The sequence below is a fragment of the Crassostrea angulata genome, chromosome 9 (genome assembly GCF_025612915.1).
Source record: "Crassostrea angulata isolate pt1a10 chromosome 9, ASM2561291v2, whole genome shotgun sequence".
Classification (NCBI taxonomy): domain Eukaryota; kingdom Metazoa; phylum Mollusca; class Bivalvia; order Ostreida; family Ostreidae; genus Magallana; species Magallana angulata.
Window position 1 is genome coordinate 10,322,418 of NC_069119.1, and position 24,682 is coordinate 10,347,099.

At 33.7% G+C, this 24,682-nt stretch overlaps 1 protein-coding gene across 2 annotated transcripts; it reads left to right on the forward strand.

Moving 5' to 3' along the window:
• The first annotated feature begins 1,891 nt into the window (after positions 1-1,891).
• On the forward strand, positions 1,892-22,838 carry LOC128162983 (WAS/WASL-interacting protein family member 1-like). Of its 2 annotated transcripts, none has more exons than XM_052826434.1 (7): positions 1,892-2,168; positions 4,357-4,557; positions 9,073-9,225; positions 14,199-15,058; positions 17,366-17,615; positions 18,755-18,859; positions 20,916-22,838. In XM_052826434.1, the coding sequence occupies exons 2-7, from the start codon at positions 4,368-4,370 to the stop codon at positions 20,954-20,956; spliced, it is 1,599 nt and encodes a 532-aa protein (XP_052682394.1). In that variant the 5' UTR covers positions 1,892-2,168; positions 4,357-4,367; the 3' UTR covers positions 20,957-22,838. The 2 variants fall into 2 exon arrangements, with proteins under 2 accessions (XP_052682394.1, XP_052682395.1); XM_052826435.1 differs by having other exon boundaries at positions 20,919-22,838.
• The last annotated feature ends 1,844 nt before the right edge of the window (positions 22,839-24,682 follow it).

Genomic DNA, 24,682 nt, shown 5'->3' on the forward strand with positions numbered 1-24,682 from the left:
ATTGTAATTCGTATACTGTCATATAGAATTACAAGAATGAAATCTACGCGATCGAGTAAAACGAGGTTCGCTTATGAATACACGCATTTGTTTAACCTTTCAAGTTTTCATTCTGTGCATGTGAAGTTCTGACCGACAATGTTTTGATAATTTACTTATTTTAATAACTTTTAATGGATAATTGATTTCAATGTTTTAACGGTATGTGTAAAATTAAACAGCTTTCGGTGTTATTTGTACTAGCAATAAAAGTATATAGATAGCATTGCAGAAGAACTGCCCTGAAAGACCTTAAAAGCAGAGGCCTGACCATGGAGACAGCACCTAGAGTAGCTGCAGACCGAGCCAGGTGGAAATCCCTTGTAGACGCCTCAAGCACCTGACGGCGCAGGGAAGATTGAGCTGAGTTGATAGCATTGCAAGAATAAAAAAAGAATAGATACACAACCTTCTGGTTATATGTATTTTCCGCATCATCGAACATTTTTGAACAATTATTATGACATATTGATGAAATGAAGAAAGAAACCCCAACCGGTGAAAACAGGATAACAAAATGCTGAACGACACATTTCGGGAAGGCAAACATTGGGCGAAAGTTTAAAGTAGGCAGATCTTCTGTGCTTTGGGAGAGTTTTAAAAGCAAAACTGTAGAAATGCATAGTGAATGTGCACTCAGGGTATGTGTTCAATGAATTTCAAAATATTATTTCCAGGACATTTCGGAAATCGAACATGAATTTTATCGTGAGCGATGCGCAGGTTGAACAACGACGTACAGCTATTTTTTATTTTCGATAAATTCGCACATTTTGCGCCGCCTGATATACATGATGTACATGTTAATCATTTTGTTTCTCAAAGAATATATTGAGCACACATATGAATTTTAGGTTACGCGGTTTGATAAAGGGTCATGCAATGGTTAAAAAACAGTTATCTGAAGATATTACAGGGAACATGATTTCAGTATCCCCCCCCCCCCCCCCCCCCCCGTGTACGCAAATTTGGGACAAGTACCCTCGTGAATTATGACTGGAGTAATCGATTTTTTAACTTTAATTTCTAGTGAATACGTGCGTGCGCATATTTACACTTAAGGGGTGGGTGGGGTTATAGAGTAATTAAACTCATAAAGTAAAGTTACTAAAAATAGATCCCCAGTCTTACTAAGTCAAGGGTTTTAACTCTGATCCGCTCCGCTTCTCGCATTGTAGGACCATGGACATATAAGGAACTAGTATGTCCCTTATAGAGCGGAGCGGATCAAAAACTTTTGACTTGGGCACCCCCACCCGCCGCCCTCGGGAAAAATTCCTGGATCGGCGCGCCTAATGAGAAATAACTGTAGACTCATTCATTATATAAAATCAGCTTTATAAACACTCCCTCACATTTAATCACATACATTGTAATGTATATTGCACAAAAAGAAAGACAGAAAAGAAAGAAAGAATTTTATAATAATGATTATGAAAACAATCATATTTTTTAACGGTTGAAAAGTGTGATTTGCTCATGAAATAAGTTGTGATGCATTTGACATGTATTCAAGGACAGACATACTTTAAAAATCTTCGACATTTACCGGTATGTATATAAGACAGGAAAATATGGTAAAATAATGCCAAAAATTACGAGGGAAAATCATTTTAGAGTATTTTTAGAAGATTTATTTATTTTGATTTTCAAAATGTACGCAAAAATGAAAATATAATCTACATGAACATTTATATAGAAAACATGTCAAAAGACAATATTCAATCTCATAAAATAACTTCAATATTGCTGTCGATATTAATAGTGTCAAAAAAATAGTATGAAACTTTGCCGTGACGAAGCAATATGCGTTCTAGCGGGTTTTTAGTCGTATCCGCATTGGGGGTGTCGCTATTGGATCAATATCGTGACCCCCTGTACGTAAGTCAGCCATATTGAAACTTCGAGATTGCTCGCTTCCTGCTTACTGTCCGAAAATACATAGTCTTCCGGGTGGAAAATAACAACATTGATAAACTCAGCGAAGGAAAATGGAGGATGTTTCATCATCTGAGAACAATCTGACGTTCTCAGAGAACTGAGCGGATATTAAGGCCATTGTTTATGCCCCCAGCAGACTGACGAATCTTTCACAAACAACTCGATAGATGTGTCACAAGTAGGGCGAGGTGGGTGACATCTTTTTTTATTTTGTAAGGAGCGAATGGCTTAAAAGTTTTATTTTAGAATGGTTATTGAGGACTCGAATATCCGTCCTTTTTGAATGCACACATTCAATGATGTTGAGAACGATCGTTGACAAATGCCGTCTGCCTGCATAAACATTTCCGGATTGCAGAAAAGTAAACTGTGCATATATTCGGGCATAAACACTAGACTAATACTGTGAATATGAATGATAAACAAGCATTATATGCTAGTGATTTAGAATTTATACCCGTAAACTGCTCTCTAAGGCGATACTCGCAGATTATTGATGATATGGCTATTTTTTGCCAGCGGCAGGGATTGAACCCGCGACCTCAGACGTCTACACATGCAGACACTCGGATATTAGGGATAGTGTACTATGCTCAGGGTTGCATAACTTGAGTTACTACACTTTCCTATCACATCTTTTTTTTACTTTTAATTGTACGGATCTCCCAGTCTGAGATGCTTTCTTTGAATTTACTGTTATGTTTTGTTGCATCTTGTACATGCCGGCCCGGTATATCATATAGTATAGCCCTGTTATTCAGGGTTTGGCACATACAATAGTTCATCCGGTGCACAATTTATCAGAACATAACTATTTTTTAGGCATAGCACATGTCACATGGGGTAAAACATTAGCCAGTTATATTGATGAATAAGTACATATGACAAAGTCCAAAAATGATCACCATACATAAAGTTGTCAAGTAAATCTTTGATAAAATGTTGTAGGCCTATAGATAGTTCTATTTGTGAGGTGTTTGGCATTTGCTATCAGAATCCCAACATAAAGCTCCAGTGTTACAGCAATCTTACAGAATTTAGACATGGAGATTGAAATATGAAATTCTTTGGACTATGGTTTGATGATGTATAAGGAATTGTTACAGTATGTTGTGGTATACATGGTATATGTGTGTGTACTCTCTATTTGAATATGCTGTATACCTACTCTGTGTATCTTTAATAAATCATTTGACACAGAGATAATATGATGATGAAGAAGCAAGGTCTTTCAGATTCAAAAATAAGTCGTCGGAAAAAAATTGAGATGGCAAGGATGCTTTGTAAAGTTACATCCATGCCATCTCAAACATTTTTGTTAAAAATGTTAAAAATTCAATGTAATTGTGATTTAATTGATTACTTTTGAAAGTAACCTACCCCATCCCTGTTTGTAACTATTAGTCGTCTCATTGCTTCAGATAGATTTGTAACAGCTGTGTGAAAACTGATATATATTTCACTTTCATGATATGAAAACCCATGCATTTTGTTTTCAATGTGCGTGTGACTCACTGCTGTTCTTCAATCACGGATTGCTCACAGTCACTGTCAACCTAGATTAGAATTACGGCCAATTTCCGATTCCATGAAAATGCTGCTGTATTATGATTTGCTACTTGACACAAAGAAAACAAGTGTTTTGTTATTTGATGTCAGACGCCTATTGATTTTTGTATTTTGAGATACGTCATAAGTATGGTCATACAATACAGTATAAAGTAGCAAGATTAATTTTTTTTTCAATATTGACCCATTTTGTTTACTATCACATATATATTTGTTTAAACTGATAGAAAGGGTTAGTACGTTTGTGCTTCCCGTTACAGATATATACAAATACATCCTACTATCTTGTTTCTATATGATTAACATAATATATAATTTTGTACATAAATAAATCATGATTCATGAATGACCCGCCCATTATATCATAAAATAAGTTCTACTCAGATGAAATGGTCAAATGATGATATACATATTATGCACTATTTGAAAATCTAACTATGATAAATTTTGGGGAAGGAAAAAAATGACCAACTTGAACATATTGAATATAAATTTTCTAGTAATTAAATGAAATCAAACTTGCGGTCACATGCTTTCAAAACGGAATTACTGAAAATAAGTACCCAACGATAGCATACTATTTTATGAGTTTTAGATTTATTAGTTAGAGATATTTAAACCTTGAAAAAAAAATTGAGATCTTAATAGATTTTGTCTCAACCCAATCTGAAGCAGCAATGGTTGGTTTGCAGACATTAAATATATATAGTGTATGAGGAAGTTTGAAACTGCATGTACACATGAATTATTGAATATTAGTTTAACAATTCTCAAGTCTTTCATTACACTGATTTTATGTACTTCCAGATTTCCTCACAATGCCACCCCCGCCTCCACCACCCCCACCCCCTTCCGCTCCAGCTGCCCCACCTCCGGCGAAGGCGCCCCCAAAGAGTAAAGGAGGGGGAGGAGGGGCGGTTAATCGGGGGGCTCTCCTCTCGGAAATTCACACAGGGGCAAGGTTGAAGAAGACCGTCACCAATGATAGGAGCGCTCCGGTGGTGGGAAGTAAGTATATTATGCAACTACAGTAAAACAGGGTTTTAACAAACAAGCGTAAAGTGAATTAACACTTATAGCAAAGTGATTTTTCATTCCCTGTAAATCTATTACATGTTGTAAACTTGACAGATATAACAAATTACGTTTACAACGAAGCAAAATCACCCATCCTTGGGACTTTGTTATAAGTGTGTTTTTACTGTACACGATAATGTGCAGCTGCAAAATTTTGTTGAAGTGTTACTCACAGATGTGTTTTGTAAATTTTTGCTATTTTTTAGAGGTTTTTTTTATAGCACATACTAACTGATGAGTTTATTTTTCCTGATTTGAAAATCATTGCAAAAGTGTGTAGAATTTGTCATTGCAATAAAAAGAAAGAAAAAAGAATGGAATATTTAGCATTCCAACATCATGGATTTTACTAAATTATTTTGTTGATGTCTTTTTCTTTCAAAATTGAATAGATAAAAACAGTCAAATTTATTCATATTGAAACTAAAGCAAATCTGACATTGTGTTAAATGGCCTATTATTTGAATCTATTCTAGTCAATATCGAATCATAAAGATGCAAAATAATTTGAAGGCATCAAATTCATCTTGTCAATATTATACAACAATGATTCATTTAGGAAAGGAAATATTTCAATCCATTTGAAAAGAGGTACATTGAACTTCCAACCATTTAAATTGGCCTTGAAAAAGCCTTGTATGTGTAATAAATGTATCCAAAGTAAAACCAATATCTTGTTCGTTTATGTAATTTGCTGAAATCCTAATGTCCTGTCAAATCAATTGAACGGTTAATTTAAATTATACTTACATCCCTGTAAGTACATGTATATATACTATCTAATGTCTATATGAGGAAAACACTAGAGCATTTACATAATCCCATTACAGTTTGAATGATCACAGGTGGAAATAATACCTCTCTCTCTCTCTCTCTCTCTCCTTTCTCTCTATCCTAAAGTTTATTTAACTCTGCATTAATAAAATTAAAGTTTTGAATTTGAAATATATATTATTGTAAAACACATACAATATGGATGTTGGGTCCTATGGTCATCAGTCTCTATGATTTTCTCCCAATCATTATTTTAAAAATGCCATCCACTTTTATATATGAATATATACATGTACAGAACTATTGCTTCAGTTTGGTAGCAGTTTGGTTGCTTCTTTATATATATTTGTACATGAGTTGAGGCACTCTACAGTTTACAACAAAATTCGTTGACAGTCCTCAGAATAAACTCAACAGATACAGTTACTATTTCTTTGTAGTTTCTCTATTTATATTGAATCTGTACATGACATGAGGCACTGTATAGTACGCAACAGAATTCATTGACAGTCCTCAGGATAAAATCAACAGATACAGTAGCTATTTTTGAACTTTTGAACAGAATTTTACAAACACATATCTGCACTAGGATGGTAACTTCGTAATCAATGAAATTTTATCATTTGTATCAATTTTAGTGAAAGCTTTGGTGTCAGATTGCCAAGGAAACATTCAGATCTAGACAAGTGAAAGATGAAAGTGATTCTGTAAAAGGATTAAAAGTGTGAAGTTATTTTAAATGTCGAATTTTCTCTTTGCTAAAAAAAAAATATTTTTCTCCCCCTACAAAGAAGCGCTTACACAATTATTGAAACAGGGAAATGTCTAGTGTACAAGTCTGAACTTAATCCTGATTAAATTTCTGTGTGAAGATGAGAAATATCTGATCACTATGACAGCTGTCACAAATAGAAATCACTATATAACTAAAGTCTTTTGTAGACCATGTACTGTAAAGTACTTATAACGAAGTAACGGGGATATGTGATTTTGCTTTGTTATCAGCGTAATTCATTATATTTACATTCTACTGTGTTTTCAATTAAATTCTGTGATCTTCAAATGCCTCTAAATGCAACAATTAGTCAAAGGTTAAAATGACGAGTTTTATTATGACGTCACAAACGTTGAACGCTGTAAACTGCAACGTCACAAGCGAAAATCAAAGTTCACGCTTGTGGCTCTTACTGTGGCTCTTTCATTCATATTAACCTACCCTTAGGATAAGATAGGAATTTTAAGGTATGAGTCACATTTGCAGACAAGGCAAAAAGTTAAAAAATGTAAATATAAGCATTAAATCATGATTTTTTGAAGTATACACTCTCATAACTGCAGCGGTGTGTGCATACAAATTGAGTAACGCGCGTTAGCGCATTATGAAAATTTGTATGCACACACCGCTGCAGTTATGAGAGTGTATACTTCAAAAAATCATGATTCAATGCTATAATATCCATCAAGTTGACAACATATAATTAAGTCAGGGGGAATAAAAATCACTTCGCTGTTAGCGTTAACTCATTGAAAGTGTGTTAGCTATAACCATGTTCTACTGTATGATGTAGAATCCAATGATCTGTATAATTGTACATGTGTTATTATAAAGGTATCATTACACTTAATATAAAATAGGTACATGTGTCAAGATTATACAATACTGTGGTTTCATTAATATTCAGGGGTATTAATTTTCATGGATAAATTGAAAATCACAGTTTCAAGGATACGCACATTCGTGGCCAATGATCCTTTCAATACAAATAAATAGTAGAAATTGCACTTTGATGAACATTTAATTTCATGGATAAACTTAACAACGAAATCCATGAAAATTGGTATGTAACGAATATTGATGAAACCACAGTATGACATTAAAATGCAATTCATCATTTTCATGCATTCATAGTTTTCATAAATTGCATTGAGGATACTAGTAAAACTTGTGTAACTTTCATTCCCTTTCATGAGATTTGGCCTTCTTTGTAGTTCGTTGTTAAATAACGCTGACCATTCTAGGTCTGTGTAATGTTTGATTGAGCCCACATATTGATGGCCCGTGGCAGGAATCACGGAGATCAGTGACATTGACAGCTGACTGGGTCAGGAGATCACTGCAGCCATTAGAATTGTTTTCGTTGACTGTGTAAACACTCTTTATTGACCGATTGGTCATAAAAACATTAAGGTAGAGCACGCGACGGTCAACATCAGAGAAAGGGGGGACAGAAAATTTAATTAAAGGATGTTTCATAAATTGATTCCAGGTCTTTGGTTTTTCTCTGTTTAGATGGAAACCCTAAAAACAAACCTTTATATTGTATGCATTCCTTCACACAAGGTTATGCATTGGGTTAAGCAACGTTATTTATGATCTTTGTGAATTGAGTCCATAATGGAGGTAATCTGAGCGTTTGTAGATATGCATCACTGGGATTAATGGTAACAGACCTCAGTATCATAATTTGCAATAAGTCACGACTTCATCGTTTTCATAAAGCAGAATGCATTGCATATGTGCATTATAATTTACTGGCATGCGTGAGCGATGGTTTTTAAAAGGGCATCTCTTTTTCTTACAAAGCAGAAGATCGGTCTTGCATTTCAATTTGTGCTATTGTGTTAAGTTCCTAGAACAAAATGCATGTACACTGGGATAAGAGTGTCCATTTCATTGAAAGAGGTAATTTTATAGTACTTTATTAGTGCAACAGGCCTATCCCAAAGTCACATTGTAGAATGAAGATTGTTTTTTTTCGGGGGGGGGGGGGGGGGAGGGGGGGTGAAATATTTTCAGTGGTTGTATTTATTTCTCTTGGTGTTGTTTTCATATTTCCCAGAAAGTGTTGAAATACTTAGATATATATCCATGGTTGTTACTAGGAACTACAATATATGTACTACTCAATAATGATTTCAATTTTACATTTGAATGAATGATTTTTTTTATAAATGGTTTGCTCCTGAACTTTTTTTTAAAGAATGATCTCTTTGTTAAATTTTTATGGTCCTTTAAATTAATGACCTTTAGGTTGTTGTCTTGTACCGGTAATATTGCAAATAAGCTAGATTTCACTTTTCATGCTGTTCAATATAATTATAATAAATATTCATTACTGTTATATACTGCTAATCTACCCCATCTCTGCCCTCATCAAATATCTTCCGAATTTCTGGTATCATATTGAAAGAGAGTTTCATTGGCTCTACTATATCTTTTGCTCCCTTATAATATAATGCGTGGACGAATGGACATTTTATCTTTTTATTTTGTCCATCTCTGTCAGCTTGTCACACTCTAAGAGAATTTGCTGATACTGCATAGCTTTATCTTATATGTTGAACAGCTGACCAGGAATACTGAATTATTGTCCAGTTAGTACCACCACAATAATGAAGAACAATTCAATAATATGACTGTGCGCCTACCGGAGAGTTTTCATGGACTTGTTTAAATTGCTTATATTGACAGTGTTATACCTGTTTTAAGTAAGGCATTGTTAGTAATACACTAATTCCTAAATTGAACAAAACTTACTAACAAAAATTTTTCTTGCAGATGCCAAGAAACCACATTGTTTTGCCTGATATGCTATGAAACTGTTTCTTGTTTTATAACACAGGTAACCAAATTGACCAGAAACTTATTGAAAATTGTTTTGTTTTTTTTAGATACAAAGAAGCCGTCCGGCAGTGGAGGCATGATGGGAATGCCCATGACCCCAGGCGGTGGGGGAGGTAAATTCAACACTGTGGCGGCCCGACCGAGCAGTGGCACCCCGGACAGAAACATTCCAAACTCGTGGAACCGTAGTCATGACGATAGTGAGTACTTTACTATGTACTAATGAGTTTGAACTAGTAGTACCACTGGTAGTACAAAGATGTATATCTGTGTAGAAACTGTGTTAATAGAGAAGGTTAGTTCATAATATGAAAAGATGTATGTATGTTTAGGAATTGTGTTAATTAATCAATAGAGTATTAGTTCATTAATGAGTAGATTTAGATGTAGGAAGATGTGTTCATCGAAAATAGGTCCATAAGTGATAATTATAATAGATACACATGTAGGAACATTGTTAATTGCGTTAATAGAGGATCAGTTTATTATTTGAAAAGATAAATATGTAAGGACTGTGTTTAAAGAGGATTGGTTCTCTAAATTGTGTTGTTGTCCACATATAGGGGAACTAGTAGGATAACATTGTTTTGGTATTTACAATCATTGTCTAAATAAATATTACTATGCATAATTTTTTTCTCATTTCAACAAAACAAGTTCATTTTATTTTGAATTAATGTACTTACTGGAGTAGAATTATAGGATGAAGTGTCAGGATGTCCAATAGAAGGAATTTCCTCAAACTTTTTTATTTCTATCAGACAACACTCATACTGCAGTAACTTATTTTATAATCAAAATTCTGAATACTGTTAACCAGATTTTTATTTCGGTGCGAGAAATTTTTGCAAGGTTTGCAAGAGTTTCGTCGACCGCAGATATTTCTCATAGCGATCAAATTTTTGTTGATGGCCTAAACTGGTGTGGATCTGGCTTGACGGCAAAAATAAGTTGTCAAAAAGCAGATTATATCTCTTGTGAATAGTGGAATAAAGTAGTTACAAATAATAGTTGCTGTTCAGTACCTAAAGCAAGCCTTGGGCTTGGTATTGTTATAAGTTGAACCGTTATAAACCGTTTTCCTTATATTTATTTTTTTTGCTGATTATAGGTTTAAGGAAGATTTATAAAATAGTTAACAAACATTGAAATCTTTTAAAAGTTTAATTAAGACAGCTAACTAACTATGGTTTCTGAAGCCTACATTACCTTGATATTACCAGTACATGGATATTAAATTCAGCTTTTGTCCTTGATATGTTTAATACCTAATTACAGTATTGAAAATCAAATGACACTTTTTGTAAAAAATAAAATGACACTTCTTATAATAAGTTCCTTGTGTTTATAATTTTGAAAAATAGTAAAATAAATAAGTTTTAGCCTTAATGATACCATATATATATACTTTTATCTACGATATTCAAAGGATGATACATGTACAATGATATTTTGCCCTTTGCGATAACTTAACAATGATTCTGTAACTATATTTATTCACTGATGGGTGGTTGACCCATGTTTCCTATGAGATGCAGTTGATTAAATCAAGTAAGTCATATAACTTGACATACACACTGTGTACATAGAGACATGTGTACCAGATTTCCCTCAGAACTTGCAGTTCTTCATATTGATACGTTGTTATAAGAATGGATAGTGTCTTAATTTGTAGTTAACAGATTTTTGGATTCCCAAATCTCTTGCATTGTTTCTAGCATAAGTTTTCTTTTGTCGTTAATGTTATTGACTTGTATTGTAAAGTCCCATGCCTTTGTAAATATGTAATATTGTTTTGACATCTTCGATGAGTCTCGGAGTTTAGATATGCCTATAGATGTAATTTGCTTTGACATCCTTACAGATCAAGTTGCGAAAAAATTAGCCGAAAAAGGTCGTAAGTTGAGCCTCACTCAGGACGACCAATCGAGCAAAACCAAACTGAGGCACTCGCAGTCGTATTCTTTCGAGTCCCATGGTAATTTTATATATCCTTGGGAGTCGGCAACTTTTTTCTATTCAGGCATTCAGTCATGAATGGTTTTGGAAAAAAAAAGAAATATTAACCTTTGATACTTGAAATAAGTCCAATGTGATTAATCGCATGTTAATTTGGTCTCTGTGTGTTAAAGGTCTTTTGTTTATTCTGTATCATAATCAGAATGGAAGCAAAATTGAGATTGTTAGTTCAGTTTACGATGACTTAAATAATTTTTCAATGGAGAAGGCATTTGATTAATATGATCATCACAATGCCAAAGCTTGAGGATACTACATCTAAAAACAAGCTTTGATGTTGTGCATGCTCAGTTTATTGAATTCAATAAAAAACAAAAACTGTGTTCTAACTGTCGGCAATAGCTATCTAGCAATAGGTCTTCATTTCCAGCATTACCAAATTCATGTCAATGTTTAGAAATGTTATGGGCAGTGGAAATACTAACTATGAGTTGGCAATATTATATGGATTGTTTAAAGTTTGTTATTCTGGTGAAAAGTATATTGTATATATACGGAAGTGGTAGGAAGTTTTACCTGTGTCACTTTTTCATACTGTTTGGACTGACTTATTGTACTGATTTAGAGCATGTTAATGACTAACCATTTCTGTGTTGGTTTTGGGGAATAGTTTTCTTTTTACAGCTAAATACTGTGTATATTTATCTGATTCCATAGATCTGATGTATTTTTATAGAAAAGTTGATGTTGAAATCTCAGATAATTTAGCCAGATAATTTTAACATGGCTAAGTTTCATATCATTGCATAACAATTCAAAAAAGGATTTAATCATATCCCATGATGGAGAAAGCTTAGGTATATAAGGTATCATTTTCAAAGATAAATACATTTCACTAAAGCATATTATATATTTTGTCATTTTGAAGTCATTATTCTATTACTGTGTTTAAGATGTACACAGAAGGATTTATAATTCAAAAAAAGTCTTCCCAAATAATATTGAAAGATATCTATTTATATTGTGTATATATAAGCATGTGGTAAATGTTAATTGCCATAAGCATATTCCAGTTTGTTCATGGAAGAAAAATGAGCAGCAGCAATTATAAATTTTTTTTTGAAAGGGACTTTGCCCAACAACCTAAATCTGCTTTGATATTAACTACATTACATGTGTTATTTGACACACTTTATGGCAACTGTAAGGACCAAATAATGGCTTTAGCAGCAACAATACGTTTGACCTGAAAAGGGACTTTGCCAAAGAATCTATATGCTCTTGGAGTTATATTAACTACATGTACAATTTTACACTTTGTATGGTCATGAAATAGCAACTGTAAAGGTATACGGACCAAACACTGGCTGAAGAGTCGTTATAAGATGGTAATTGTACTGACCACAAGTTATTACAGTGACTGGTGGTACAATGCTCAGCATGTAGGTCACTTGACAGGAAGTGATCGGCTTTACCACAGGAAGTTTATATTTACATGTACAGCAATAAAACTGAACATGAGACAGTTGCGTGTGTCATTAAACCAAGGACGTCGCATTGTTTATGTCACATTCTATACTTTGTTATCAGTTTGTAGTGGACAAAATCTGAATTGAAATATTTGATAATACTGTGGAATCATTTTTATTCGTGGAAGTCAATGTTTTTGGGTAGCCAAAATTTCCCTGGTTCCTTGGGACCTAATTTTGTTGGTGGTGTAATCAGGATAATTTTAATAGATATTAAACAAATGATTATGTATAGGTTCATGGGGATGTAAATTCACAGGCAACGGTTACCCACGAAAGCCAAGAACATTGGTCCCCCATGGACAATGATGATTCCACAGTAGTCTGTAGAAAATAAAAATCAAGAATTCTAAATAATTTTACGGGAAGTAATCGCAAAGAAGAATAAAGAATAGAAACATTTTCTTAAAAATGATTATGTCACATCTTATTATAGAACTTTGTTATCAGTTTGTGATAGACAAAATCTGAATTCAAATATTTGATAATAATTTAATTCTGGTTGTAACGCGGCATTTGATTGGATAGAAAAATTTAGTTAAATTTGTATAACCTGGTTTGCACGTCACAAGACACGTCACAATGCACCAACGTACTAATTCACTTGACGTTACGTTTGAATTTTGAACAGATTTATATTATTTTTAAAAGTAAAACGGACTCAATTTGTACAGCAAATTCCAGAAAATTGAATTATAAAGAATGAACTCAATATCTACCCAAGTTATACTCGTATAACCTGGGTTGGAGCAATTTACGCTTTTTTATAATCCGCGAAGCGGATTATAAAGCGTAAATTGCCCCAACCCAGGTTATACGAGTATAACTTGGGTAGACATTGAGTTCATTTCTTAAATAGCTTGTAGAAAATTAAAAAAAAAAACAACCAACATTTCAAGATTGTATGTAAAAGGAAGAACAAGGAAAAACATTGCCCAAGGTTTTCCTGTTAAGATTTCCTTTTGTTGGAGACCAGCTGACTTTGGTCTCATTTCCCTGTGGTAAACAATATTATGCAAACACCAAGACAAAACAATTATTTGGCAGTGCCAAAGATATGTCATATTAATCTTTGTTTACTCTGATAGACCCCTCCCTTTGAATTTCTTGTTGAAAACTTATATTTTTTCTCCTGTTCATGTATTCATTGACATGGTATAATATATATTTATTATTTAATATTTATTTTATAAGTGTCAAGCAAATAGCACCTTGAACAAGTTCAATTGCATTCTGGCATAACCTGTAATCACTGAAAATGCATTTCTGTGTAAATTGATCAGTAATAATGTCGTTAAACTTGTAACCCCCTACCCTGTGCCCGGAATTATAGCATTGTAATATTAAACTGAATATTTCGTATTTCTTTCCTATTTATGGTTAATGGAGTTGGAATAGCTAACTGCAGAAATCAGATAAAAAATATTTCAATTATCTTTTAGGGATGCAAACAGGAGATAATTTCACATCTGATTTGCTAAAAACAAGTCTTTTAGTTAGCTGACATAATTGAATTTTTGCAATTTTTTCACATAATATTTGTAATTTATTAGAAAAAGTATGATTTATGAATTGTGTCTACCCAAATTTCTAAACACTATAAGCTTAGCTATAACAATGTATTCAATGCTTACCTGTATAAAGTTATTTAAAATGGCTCAAATTTGCATCATAAAATTTTACAGGTGAATCAGGAAGCTCCATGGGCGGTGGTGGTGCTCCAATGGGACTGGGAGGTTTGTTTGCAGGTGGAATGCCCAAACTGAAACCAACAAAAGGTGGAGTGAATATTCCACAGCGAACAAAACTGACAAATGGACCTGTGCCAAATGGACCTTCAAATGTGGGAGGGGGACCACCCCCATCCCGTCCCACCCTAAACAAACCTTCATTCAATGGACCTTCAAATGCTGGAGGAGGGCCACCCCCACCCCCTCCCACCCAAAACAAACCTTCATTCAATGGACCTGTGAGGCAAAGTTTCAATAATGGACCCTCAAGTCGGGGGACAGGTGGTCCCCCTCCTCCACCCCCCTTACAGAACAAGCCCACAATGAATGGGGATGTGGGTGGTCGGCAAGGGCCACCCCCTCCCCCACCCCAAACAAACAAGCCTGACTTAAGTGACAGTGTATCTCGGCCCAATGCAGGCCCACCCCCTCCCCCTCCCCAGAATAGTAAACCGGAGTTAAGCAGTAGTGACTCAATCCGACCAGGATCAGGTCCCCCTAAACCTCCCTCACAGTACCGAAAACCAGGACATTCGGCGGCACCCCCGGCGCCACCAAACTTTTTAAAACCCAAAACAGAGGACAGCAGTACAAGTGGAATGAATGGAGGTATGCCCCGAGGGGTGCCTCCCCCACCCCCTTCCAGGCCCCCACCGGGCGGAGGGAAGCCTGGGAGGCCATCATCAGGGGTGGGGAGACCCCAGGTCAGACCGCCATCAGTGGAACCACCCCCTCCCCCCACCAACAGCAGGCCAGGAAGCATGGTGGGGCGACCCCTTCCACCCCCTCCACCCCCAAGCGGAGCAAGTGGTGCTGTACGTATTTCTTTTGAAAATTAAAAATGATTTATGTACAGTCAAACTTTATTATTAAAAACAGTGAGATTTCTGAGTATTCTAGATATTGAGGGTAAAATAGTTAAACAATAAGTGGTTGTGACTTACAAATCACTTTGACATATCCATTGTATTTGAGATTTGAGTGTTCAAGATATTGAAGTTCAGCTGTATAAATACAAGGTTTTTTCTCATGTTTGCAACAATTTGCAGTGGATTTAGTCATGTATTTTTAAATTATTAGTACATGTATTGATATAAGATAAGGATCATTTGCATTCAAGAAATACCATAAAATAAATTTGAATCAAAACATATGATTAATTAAAAGAATCTCCAATAATTTGAAATGGTATATGATTTTCATTCAGCTCATTTTCTATCTTTTGTCGAGGCTTGGGAATAGAAAAATCACTGAATAAAATTTATATACCAATATATGAATTGTGAGAGATCCTATATTTGTACAATTTTTGCTATTGGAAAGGACTCTGAAATATGCTTATAGATAAAAGCTGTTCATAATGTTCACTTGTATTTAATGTTTTTCCTGTCTGAACAGTATGGGGGGTAAACTTCCAAAGTTCAGTAACATGAATTAATTTGAAGCTTTTACATTTGTTGTATATAAAGCTTATGGATGTTAGTTGATCTACAACTAAATATACAGTAATAATAAAAACTTATTAATTATAGAAGATAAAAAATTTGGTTTACTAAAATTTGTGGGGGACAATATTTGTGTATAAAGTTAATTTTCCATAAGTTCATGATGATTTTATGGATTTTCGTGTACTTGTATTGGATAGGAGGACTCAATGGTCTTGGCCATTTTTAAAATTTTTTGATCTCCTTTGGAAGAAGATTTCTATGTAATAATGTAGGAAAATACCCGGTACCCAAATTTAAAAGTACATTGTATAAAGTATGGATTTTTTTTTCTTTACTGTATAATAGTTTATAGCCAAACAAATCCATGAAATCATATCTTAAAATTTTAAGGTAGACCTGATGGTGAATTTGTTGATCATCTAGCCTCCTCAAATAATTAAATGTGTTTTATAATTTAATGAATGACACTGTTCTTGTTTTAATCAGTACTGGTATCTTAATTTTTAAGTCACGTCAATACATGTATCTCTGTATCTTATAATATAATCTATCGAGTCAAATGATTCCAGAGTTCTTATTAGATAAATGAAATCTTAATATTTAAGGGCATCAAGATATCTCTTTTAGATGTATGAGCATCATGCTTGCTGGAAAATCTTCTTCTTTTTTTTTGATTCACCAGTGATGTACACAACCACTTAGTGTGTGGGAGTGACTGTGTTGTGTATATATTATCCATGATGTATAATATTTGTTTTATGCAGAAATGAATGACAAACTTGTTCATATAACCTTAATTATTCACAAGTGCATCCTCTATAGCACTGGTGACTCCTCATTAATGTCATCCCCTCTACATGGATGTGATGCAAACAACGGAAAGTTATTTCTCTGTTTTAAACAAGCAAATACTTATCAAAGGAGGAAAATACTTTCTACGTTTTATTAATTTGATACATCATTATAAATTTAAGTTTCATTTTGCCCTTTCTCTCTTTCTTTTTCCTCTAATTAGAGGGTTGAAGGGAGGATCATTTAGTTTTGGATAGTTAGTACGTATATACATATATTGTACTAAGAGACTAAGATTTCACTGACAGGAAGTTAGGTTAAGATGTTTTGAGATGATTTAAGTCTCTGTGCTTGTTTATATTTGATCTTCTTGTATGACTTGTAGACTTTTAAGCGTGTCTGGCCGTGACAATAGATTTTAAAGTGGGTATAAAGAGAACTTGGTTTTTTGGGGTTTTTTGGTTTATAATCCAGTTCTATCGAAAGCAGAAAGACCCTATAAATTCAAGTGCTCTTTTTTAATTAGAATATGATGTTAAGGGAATATGAGTTGACTATATAATTCATAAAACCTTTGAACTTTCCTCTTTAAGGTCACAAGTATGAAATCTGGACATGTATTCTTTTAACTCTTTTCCCCCTGATGCCATGTGTTTAATTTGGGATGAAAGGCTTTCTTATGTAAGACAGAGAGAGAGATAGAAAAGGGGGGGGGCAAACATAATTTGAGAAATTCTGAAATAACTACATTGCAGCAAGTATTTTTTCTGCAGAAAAAGCAGTCATTAATGTTTGTGTGATGACAAGAAACCTTCACCATTGACTATGTTGTTTTGTTTTAAAAATTGTCACCATTGAATGATTATTGTTGTTTTGTTTCAGGTTCCCCCTCCCCCCTCATCTAGGCCCCCTCCCCTCCCCAGGAACAGTGCCTCCTCATCACAACTAGCACCCCCTCCTCCAGCCAGAACATCTTCCAACACCTCCCTCTCTGGGGGAACAATATCAAGGCAAGGTGGTGGGCGCCCAGGACCCCCACCCCCTCCTGCAAGAGGACCCAGCGGTGGTGGCATGCAACCCCCACCCCCTCCAGTACGGCGGTCCTCGGGAAATTACTCCGGAGATAATGATGGTGAGTCAGTAATGTAAAGTGGACTAATTAGATACCAAATACTTTACAGTGTGATGTTGTTAAGACTTTTTATGTGCAAAGCATTATAGTTATGCATGAACAGGATGTTATTAATCCTGCTTTATTGATTTTTGCACAATTATTTATATGAACTTTTTCATTTAGATTTTAGGACATTAGGTCAATTTATAACAGATACAATGACCCTCAAAACTCTCTTCCATCGGATGTTAAATTGTTATTGAAATGTAAACATATTCTTTGCTGCAGTGGCGTAAATTAGTAGATCCGTCATTCCCATCACTTGCTGTACAGAGAGCTTTTAGAAGCTGGTGGTGGACTGTCAATGAATTTTAAAGATTTTATTTTAATGTTTTTCCCAAACCAGTCACTTTTTCCCCAATTATAATGGTCCTCTGAAAATCTTTCAACTATTTTGTTAAGGAAGACTTCTTCATAATATAAGGAGATTTATGACAGTTAATTTTTGAAAATTTTTCTACATTACATATATTTTTTGTTCAAAGCTGAATATTTTTCAAATCAGACTACATGTTTTGTTATATATAAAAAAGTTAAGGAAGTTTAGAGAAGTTAATTCTACCTTGTGTGTGTACAACTTCCTGCCTGGTATTATGTCAGATTTTTATGTACCGGTAAGCTTAAGATTTTGTGAAAAAATTGAATACAATACTGTGTTTTAATTTTTTCTATTAAAAAAGAAAAAAAAAATTTTAAATACTGGTTTCTACAGGAAACATGCGGCTTGTACTTTCGTGGCTTTGCCAATAACTTTTTTCAGTGTGGAAGTACAGTTTACATGAATGTCAAATTTTCTTGGCAGCAACAATGTCCTACTCGTAAACTTACGTACAATTTCTATAGATTTCAATTTTTTGTCAAACACTGTAGAGTCATTTCAAATTGTAGGTGTCAATTATCCATTTCGTTATTTTCACATGAGCACTGATAGGAATTTCCTTAAAGTCGACAAAAATTTAGTTGAAAAGGGGGGAAGGGGTGTTTCGATTGTACATGTATGATGTATCACATTAATGTTCATTCTTGAATATGGTATAAATTAGATTCTTATAATGCATACTATGAGTTTAAAGTTGTGTTTTATCAATTTCTTGTAGAGTTTGAAAATAGATTCCGATTCCACAATGGGAATGAGTTACCTCCTCCTGAACCATTTACAGGCTCTAACAAAAATTACCCCAGCAAAAATCCCAGACATCAAGGTATGTACTCACATTAACAGGGTTTTGCTTAAGATATTGCTCATAACTGATTGTAAATAAGTATCTCCCATAATGTTTAGCATAAAATTGAACGACAGGGAAAATAACTGTTTTCCCCCAATTTTAATAACTGCATTTATTTTGTAAATCAAATATCAGGTTAAATATCCAGTTTTTATTTCACAGTTTGAATTAATTATATTAATATGCTAAATTTTAACTACAACAATTTCAAAGTGTGTCATCTATTGTTAAAATTATAACTAATGTGAATTAACATCATCAAGGTATCCTCTATAGTAAGAGAATACAAAAATACATGTATAACATTTAAGTTAGGTGGGAAAAATGATTGATGCACATTTTTTGGACACCATCAAATTGTTTCAAATGCTTCCTCATTGATAAATTACCTCTGATCCTCAGCAGTGCTCCGTAACTCTCATAAATTTTGAAACTGTTTGTTTCACAGTTGTTTGTTTGTTTCATAGCTTCTGCTTTTGTGTACTATGAACAAAATGGATAGGAATCTTAATTAAATGGATAGGAAACTATAGTGTTTTTATTACAATATTTCAATCGATCATGATAATAATTAGCACATTAATTATGTATGCATAGAACTTTCAGGTCTGAGGTATAGGGGAATGAACATCCAATGAGGCATTCCAAATTTTTTTTACCCAAATCTGTATATAGACTTTATAATTCAGTTGGGCAAACTTTTGTTTTTGGCCACACTCCAGTTTTATATGATCTTATATAGAATATGCACAATGAGGAAAGCTTTAAGCAGAGGTCTATACAACCATTGAATCTTGTATCATAGCTAGAAAATCCGTTTAGTTTGCATACATGTATCTGAAATCCAAGCTTTTCCTTATTGTAGCTTTTAGTGTTTATATTGAGTGAAGTTGGTAAGGAGAGCAAGATATATGAATATGACTTGTACTTATATACACAATTTTCAGTTCACAACAATCATTATAAATAATTACTTGTGTATTTATTTTCATTTCCTTGCTGTTGATTATACCATCAGAATATTCATATTCTCTCTCATCTTTTTTGTGTATGTACAAGGGAGGTCAATCTTGTACCCAATCACTGCATGGATCATAGAAATAGATATACATTGTTATGTACTTTGTGTATTTACTTTTACACAAAGAAATATGATTACACATTATACTTGTATTACAGAAGTTGCACAGATCTGATCAAGGGTGTTTTCAGTATTGAGATTTATTCTGGGTTGTAAGACATGTAGAGACCTTGCTTGAAATACAACTCAGAAATATTCACATAAATGATCCCACTTGATTAGATATGGATGATGTGATGAATTTATTTCCTTTGTAACATTATTTGTTGGTATAAGTAATTCAGTTATTCTAAATGACAGAATTTAAAAATAGTAAAAACTAGGCCAAAATAAAATTATTGATTGTTTGGAATTGCCTCCCGCCTCATTGAAATACCACCTGCTGATAAAACTTTTTTAGCAAAAAAATAAAGAACTTATTTTATATGGAGATTTTTATTTTTTAACAAATTTTAATTTAATAGTTAAACTTTGATTTTTGAAAAGTAAAAAAAAAAAAATAATCCCTCCCTCCCTCCTGGATCTAGAAACCCCCAGGCGGCAATTCCAAAAAAAAATTTTTTTTAAGGATCGCCTTATTTTAAGAAAAAATTCTTATGTTTATATCTCGTAAAACAAGATTGACAGAAATCACAGAATTTACCCGTGTAACCATAGAACGTTCAACTACATGTACTGTGAATACCACATATCTAGGAGAATATTTCAATGGGTGTAAATTTATAACTTTAAAATATTTTATTGCTTCAATTTATGTATTTGGTATCATCCAAGATTAGCACCATATCAACAAAGGATACAAAGAAGACAGAATTTGTTTTTAACTCATCCAAAATATTGCTTTATAGTTTTCATTATTTATTAATATTGAAGGCAATTCACTGTATTGTTATAAAAGGCTATTCACAGTAGAAATGAGCATACTTGTAACAATTTGCTTTTTTTCTTCAGCAGGCAATCAACGAGCTCCACCTCCGCCACCCCCCAAATAGGGCTGTTGTTGGATCCACCACCTTTATATTTAAGTGAAAAAAGACACTAAAGGAAATGGTTCAATGGACGAATCTGTTAGGGCCACAGAAGGATCAATTTACAACAATCTGTTGATCAGATTGGACATTGATGAGTTGTCACGCCCAATTGACAAGTGGCCCCGCCCACAAGACATTATACTAGCAAATACATATGCACTCTCTCTGTCAGATTAATGATTGACAGCTGTCATTTATATCCTTATATCATGATTCCTGATATATGGACAAGTGCAGGATTTTTTTTTCTCAGTCTTTCAATGATGATTTTATTTGCTTCCTTTTTTTTCTCGTACCTGAAAAAAAGGGCACAAAGCAATTACTTGAGAATTATTTACACAGAACTTGGAATTAAATATATCCTAGTAAAAGAAATAAGTGTGTGTCTGAATGAGCAGGTATAAATGTTTGAAAGAGGGAATTTACTTGGGGATTTTTCTGGCCAATATTGACTGGAGGGGTGCATTTATCAGCTGCCAGCCTATACAGTAAAAATGCATATCTCGCACAGCACTTGTTAATTTTCATTCAAATGTATTCAGTTAAATAAAGCAATTTTGTATGTAATCAAAAATTATTTTTGTATTGTTTTAGGGAATCAATATTCTTGTGAACCCCTTTTATTTTACAGCAGATTTGTATTTATATTTTATTTTCTTTTTTGCCTTAACTGTCTATCTTTTTTTTTTTTTTTGCCATGACATTGGTAATAGGTTAACATTTCCATTTTAATGCAGGTGCTTCTTTTGTATTATTTTCCCTTTCAAGGAAATATAAGTTTGTTATATGCTTATTGTCAAAGATTCTGTTGCAACCCAGCATTTTGTTTTTTTATTTGATAGATGTACCATCAAACACTTTCATCGTTTTTTTAATAACTTAATGTGTATGGAAGAAAACATATTTTCTAGATGCCTTTCTTTAATTATTTAATTTTCAATTCATACTATAACTTCTTTGATTTGCTTTTCATTCAGTAAATCAACAGTAAAGACATTTTTTATTAAAACCTTCTAAATTTGTAAACCTTGACCTTTCTGTGAACTTTGCCCTTTATTTACTCTGTGTGACCTTGACCTTTCTTTGACCTACGAGTTTGAGTGCACCCATTGTCTCTGCATTCCGTTATATGTGTGTGTGATGCTAACTTATGAGGAATGTTTATGTAAAAGTGCTATATTCCCCCCGTTTTCTACTCTTTCCTGTATTTCTATACACCTTCCACTTTCTTAAACTTATCAGCACTTCCTTGAATACAGTGAGGTCTGTTATGTAATCTGAAATCAAGTATAATCTAAAATACCTCTATCATATTCAAAATGTAACCATAGGAAAGTTATCATATGAAAGCTTTTAATTTTTTTTCTTTTGAAACTGTTACATATTTGAGTGTATTCTTAAACTCTTAGAGGAGCAGAGATTTTTAAGATATTTTATGATCAATGGATTTGGATTTAATAACACATTACTAGTTCTATTTATACCTAATCTGTTGATACAATGGACTAAAGAGAGTATTCTGTGATTTACTATTACTGGTATGAATAATATCTTGATTGATTATTAAAAAATCATATTTTAAATCTTATTATGTATTCTCTCTTTTGTGAAATAAACAGTAGTTCATTAGGCACATGAATTTCATCCAGAGAAAATAACATTTATTATAACAAATTACAATGGACAAATATGGTGATAGAGGATATATTATTTGAATGCTGAACTGAGTGTTATTACTAAATATGAAAGGCTGACAGCATTCAGATTTTCTAAAATATTTATTTATAATGTCTCTATCCCAGTCATGATGCTATTTAAAAAATACAGTTATTTATATAAACAATTCGGCGTTCATTTGTTTTCTGTTTTGGAGGAAACCTTTAGAATAAGATGCAACTGAAAGGGTGTCTATTGCATATATAATATAAGTACCGGTTTTGAGAGACTGTAAAATATATAAAGGATAATTGATTTTCACTAATCATTATTCCTGTTATTGTTATTATGTATTGGTATAAGCTGTGAGAAATTAAACAAGAGGCCAATGGGCCACATCGCTCACCTGAAGAACAATAGGCATGATAAATCAGCTTAACAAGGTCATAATACAAACTATATGGATACTGTAGAACCTGTATAAATAAAGTCCATTTTTCCCCCTGGTTATTCTTATGTTTATAATCAAGTCCCTTTTCTAACAGGATGATTTTATAGGCATATCACCTGGTGAGCATTGCAGTTCTCAAAAAAATCCTAAACAATTGTTTATACATGGGATATAAACCTACATCAAACTTTGAAATCCTTGTGAAGCCCAATAATTGTCAAGGGGCCAAAGTCTAAACAATTTGAAAAAATCAGCAATATGTCAAAAATTTTGACTCAAAATGCTTGCATATAAGTAAAACCATATATCATAACATTTCATTTTTTATAAATAATCAAAGTTATATATTTTCCTTTGTAAAATTGGAATCCCAGTGTAGCCCCACCCTACTCTTCAAGATTTTGATTTGAAAGAATTTATATATTTATTATCTGAGGTTGATTTCAGTAAAATTACAGCTTTTCTAGGCAAGAGGTTTTTAAAACCAGATATTTAAAATAATTTTCTATCTACATTCATATGTATCCCCCCCATGTTGTGACCCCATCCAACCCCCTTGGATCATGATTTGAACTAATTTGAATCTACCCTACTTGAGGATGTTTTCACACAACCTTCAGTTTTCTTGGCTGATTAGTTTAAGAAGATAATTTTAAAATATTTACACTAAATATTCCTTAGTAAAAGTTCAACCCCCATTGTGACCCCACCCTACCCCCAGGGGACATGATTTTCACACAGTTGTATCCATATATACTACATAAGGATGCTTCCAAACAAGTTTCAGTTATCCTGGTTGATTGGTTTCTTAGAGGAAGATTTTAAAGATTAACACTATATATTTCTATGTACAACTTCGAATTCGACCCCCTATTGTGGCCCCACCTGATCCTCCGGGGACCATGATTGAAGAAACTTGAATCAACACTATCTGAGGATGCTTCCATACAATTTTCAGCTTTTTGGTTTTTGAAAAGAAGATTTTTGAAAAAATATCAGCAATTTTCAAATAAATCCTATTTATCTTTCCTTGAAAGATAGTGTGGCCCTTCATTTTCGCAGACTTCAATTCCCTTAACCCAATGATGCTTTGTGCCACGTGTGGTTGAAGTTGGCCCAGTGGTTCTGGAGAAGAAGTCAAAAATGTAAAAAGTTTACAGAAAGACAGACAGACAGAATGACGCACGCCGGACAAAAAGTGATCAGAAAAGCTCACTTGAGCTTTCAGCTCAGGTGAGCTAAAAAGTGCTTTGTGTAAAGGACATTGCGTTGTACTGAGGACAGTTGGGTGTTTTTAGATAGGACAGTTGTGCATTGCTTGGAGGACATTCGTATAGTGTTAGTGGACATGAGTGCATTATGTGAAGAGGACGGCTGTGTTTTAGGTGATGAGGGCAGCAGAGAGCATTGTGAGAAGAAGGCAGATGTGTATTATGTAGAGGGGGCATCCGGTAATTGTGAAGAGAGCAGTTAATTGTGCATTATGTAGAGAGGGCTGCTGAGCATTGTTAGAAGAAGGCAGTTGTGCACTGTGTAAAGCGGGCAAGCTGTGCTCTTTATGAAGATATAGTTGTGCAGTT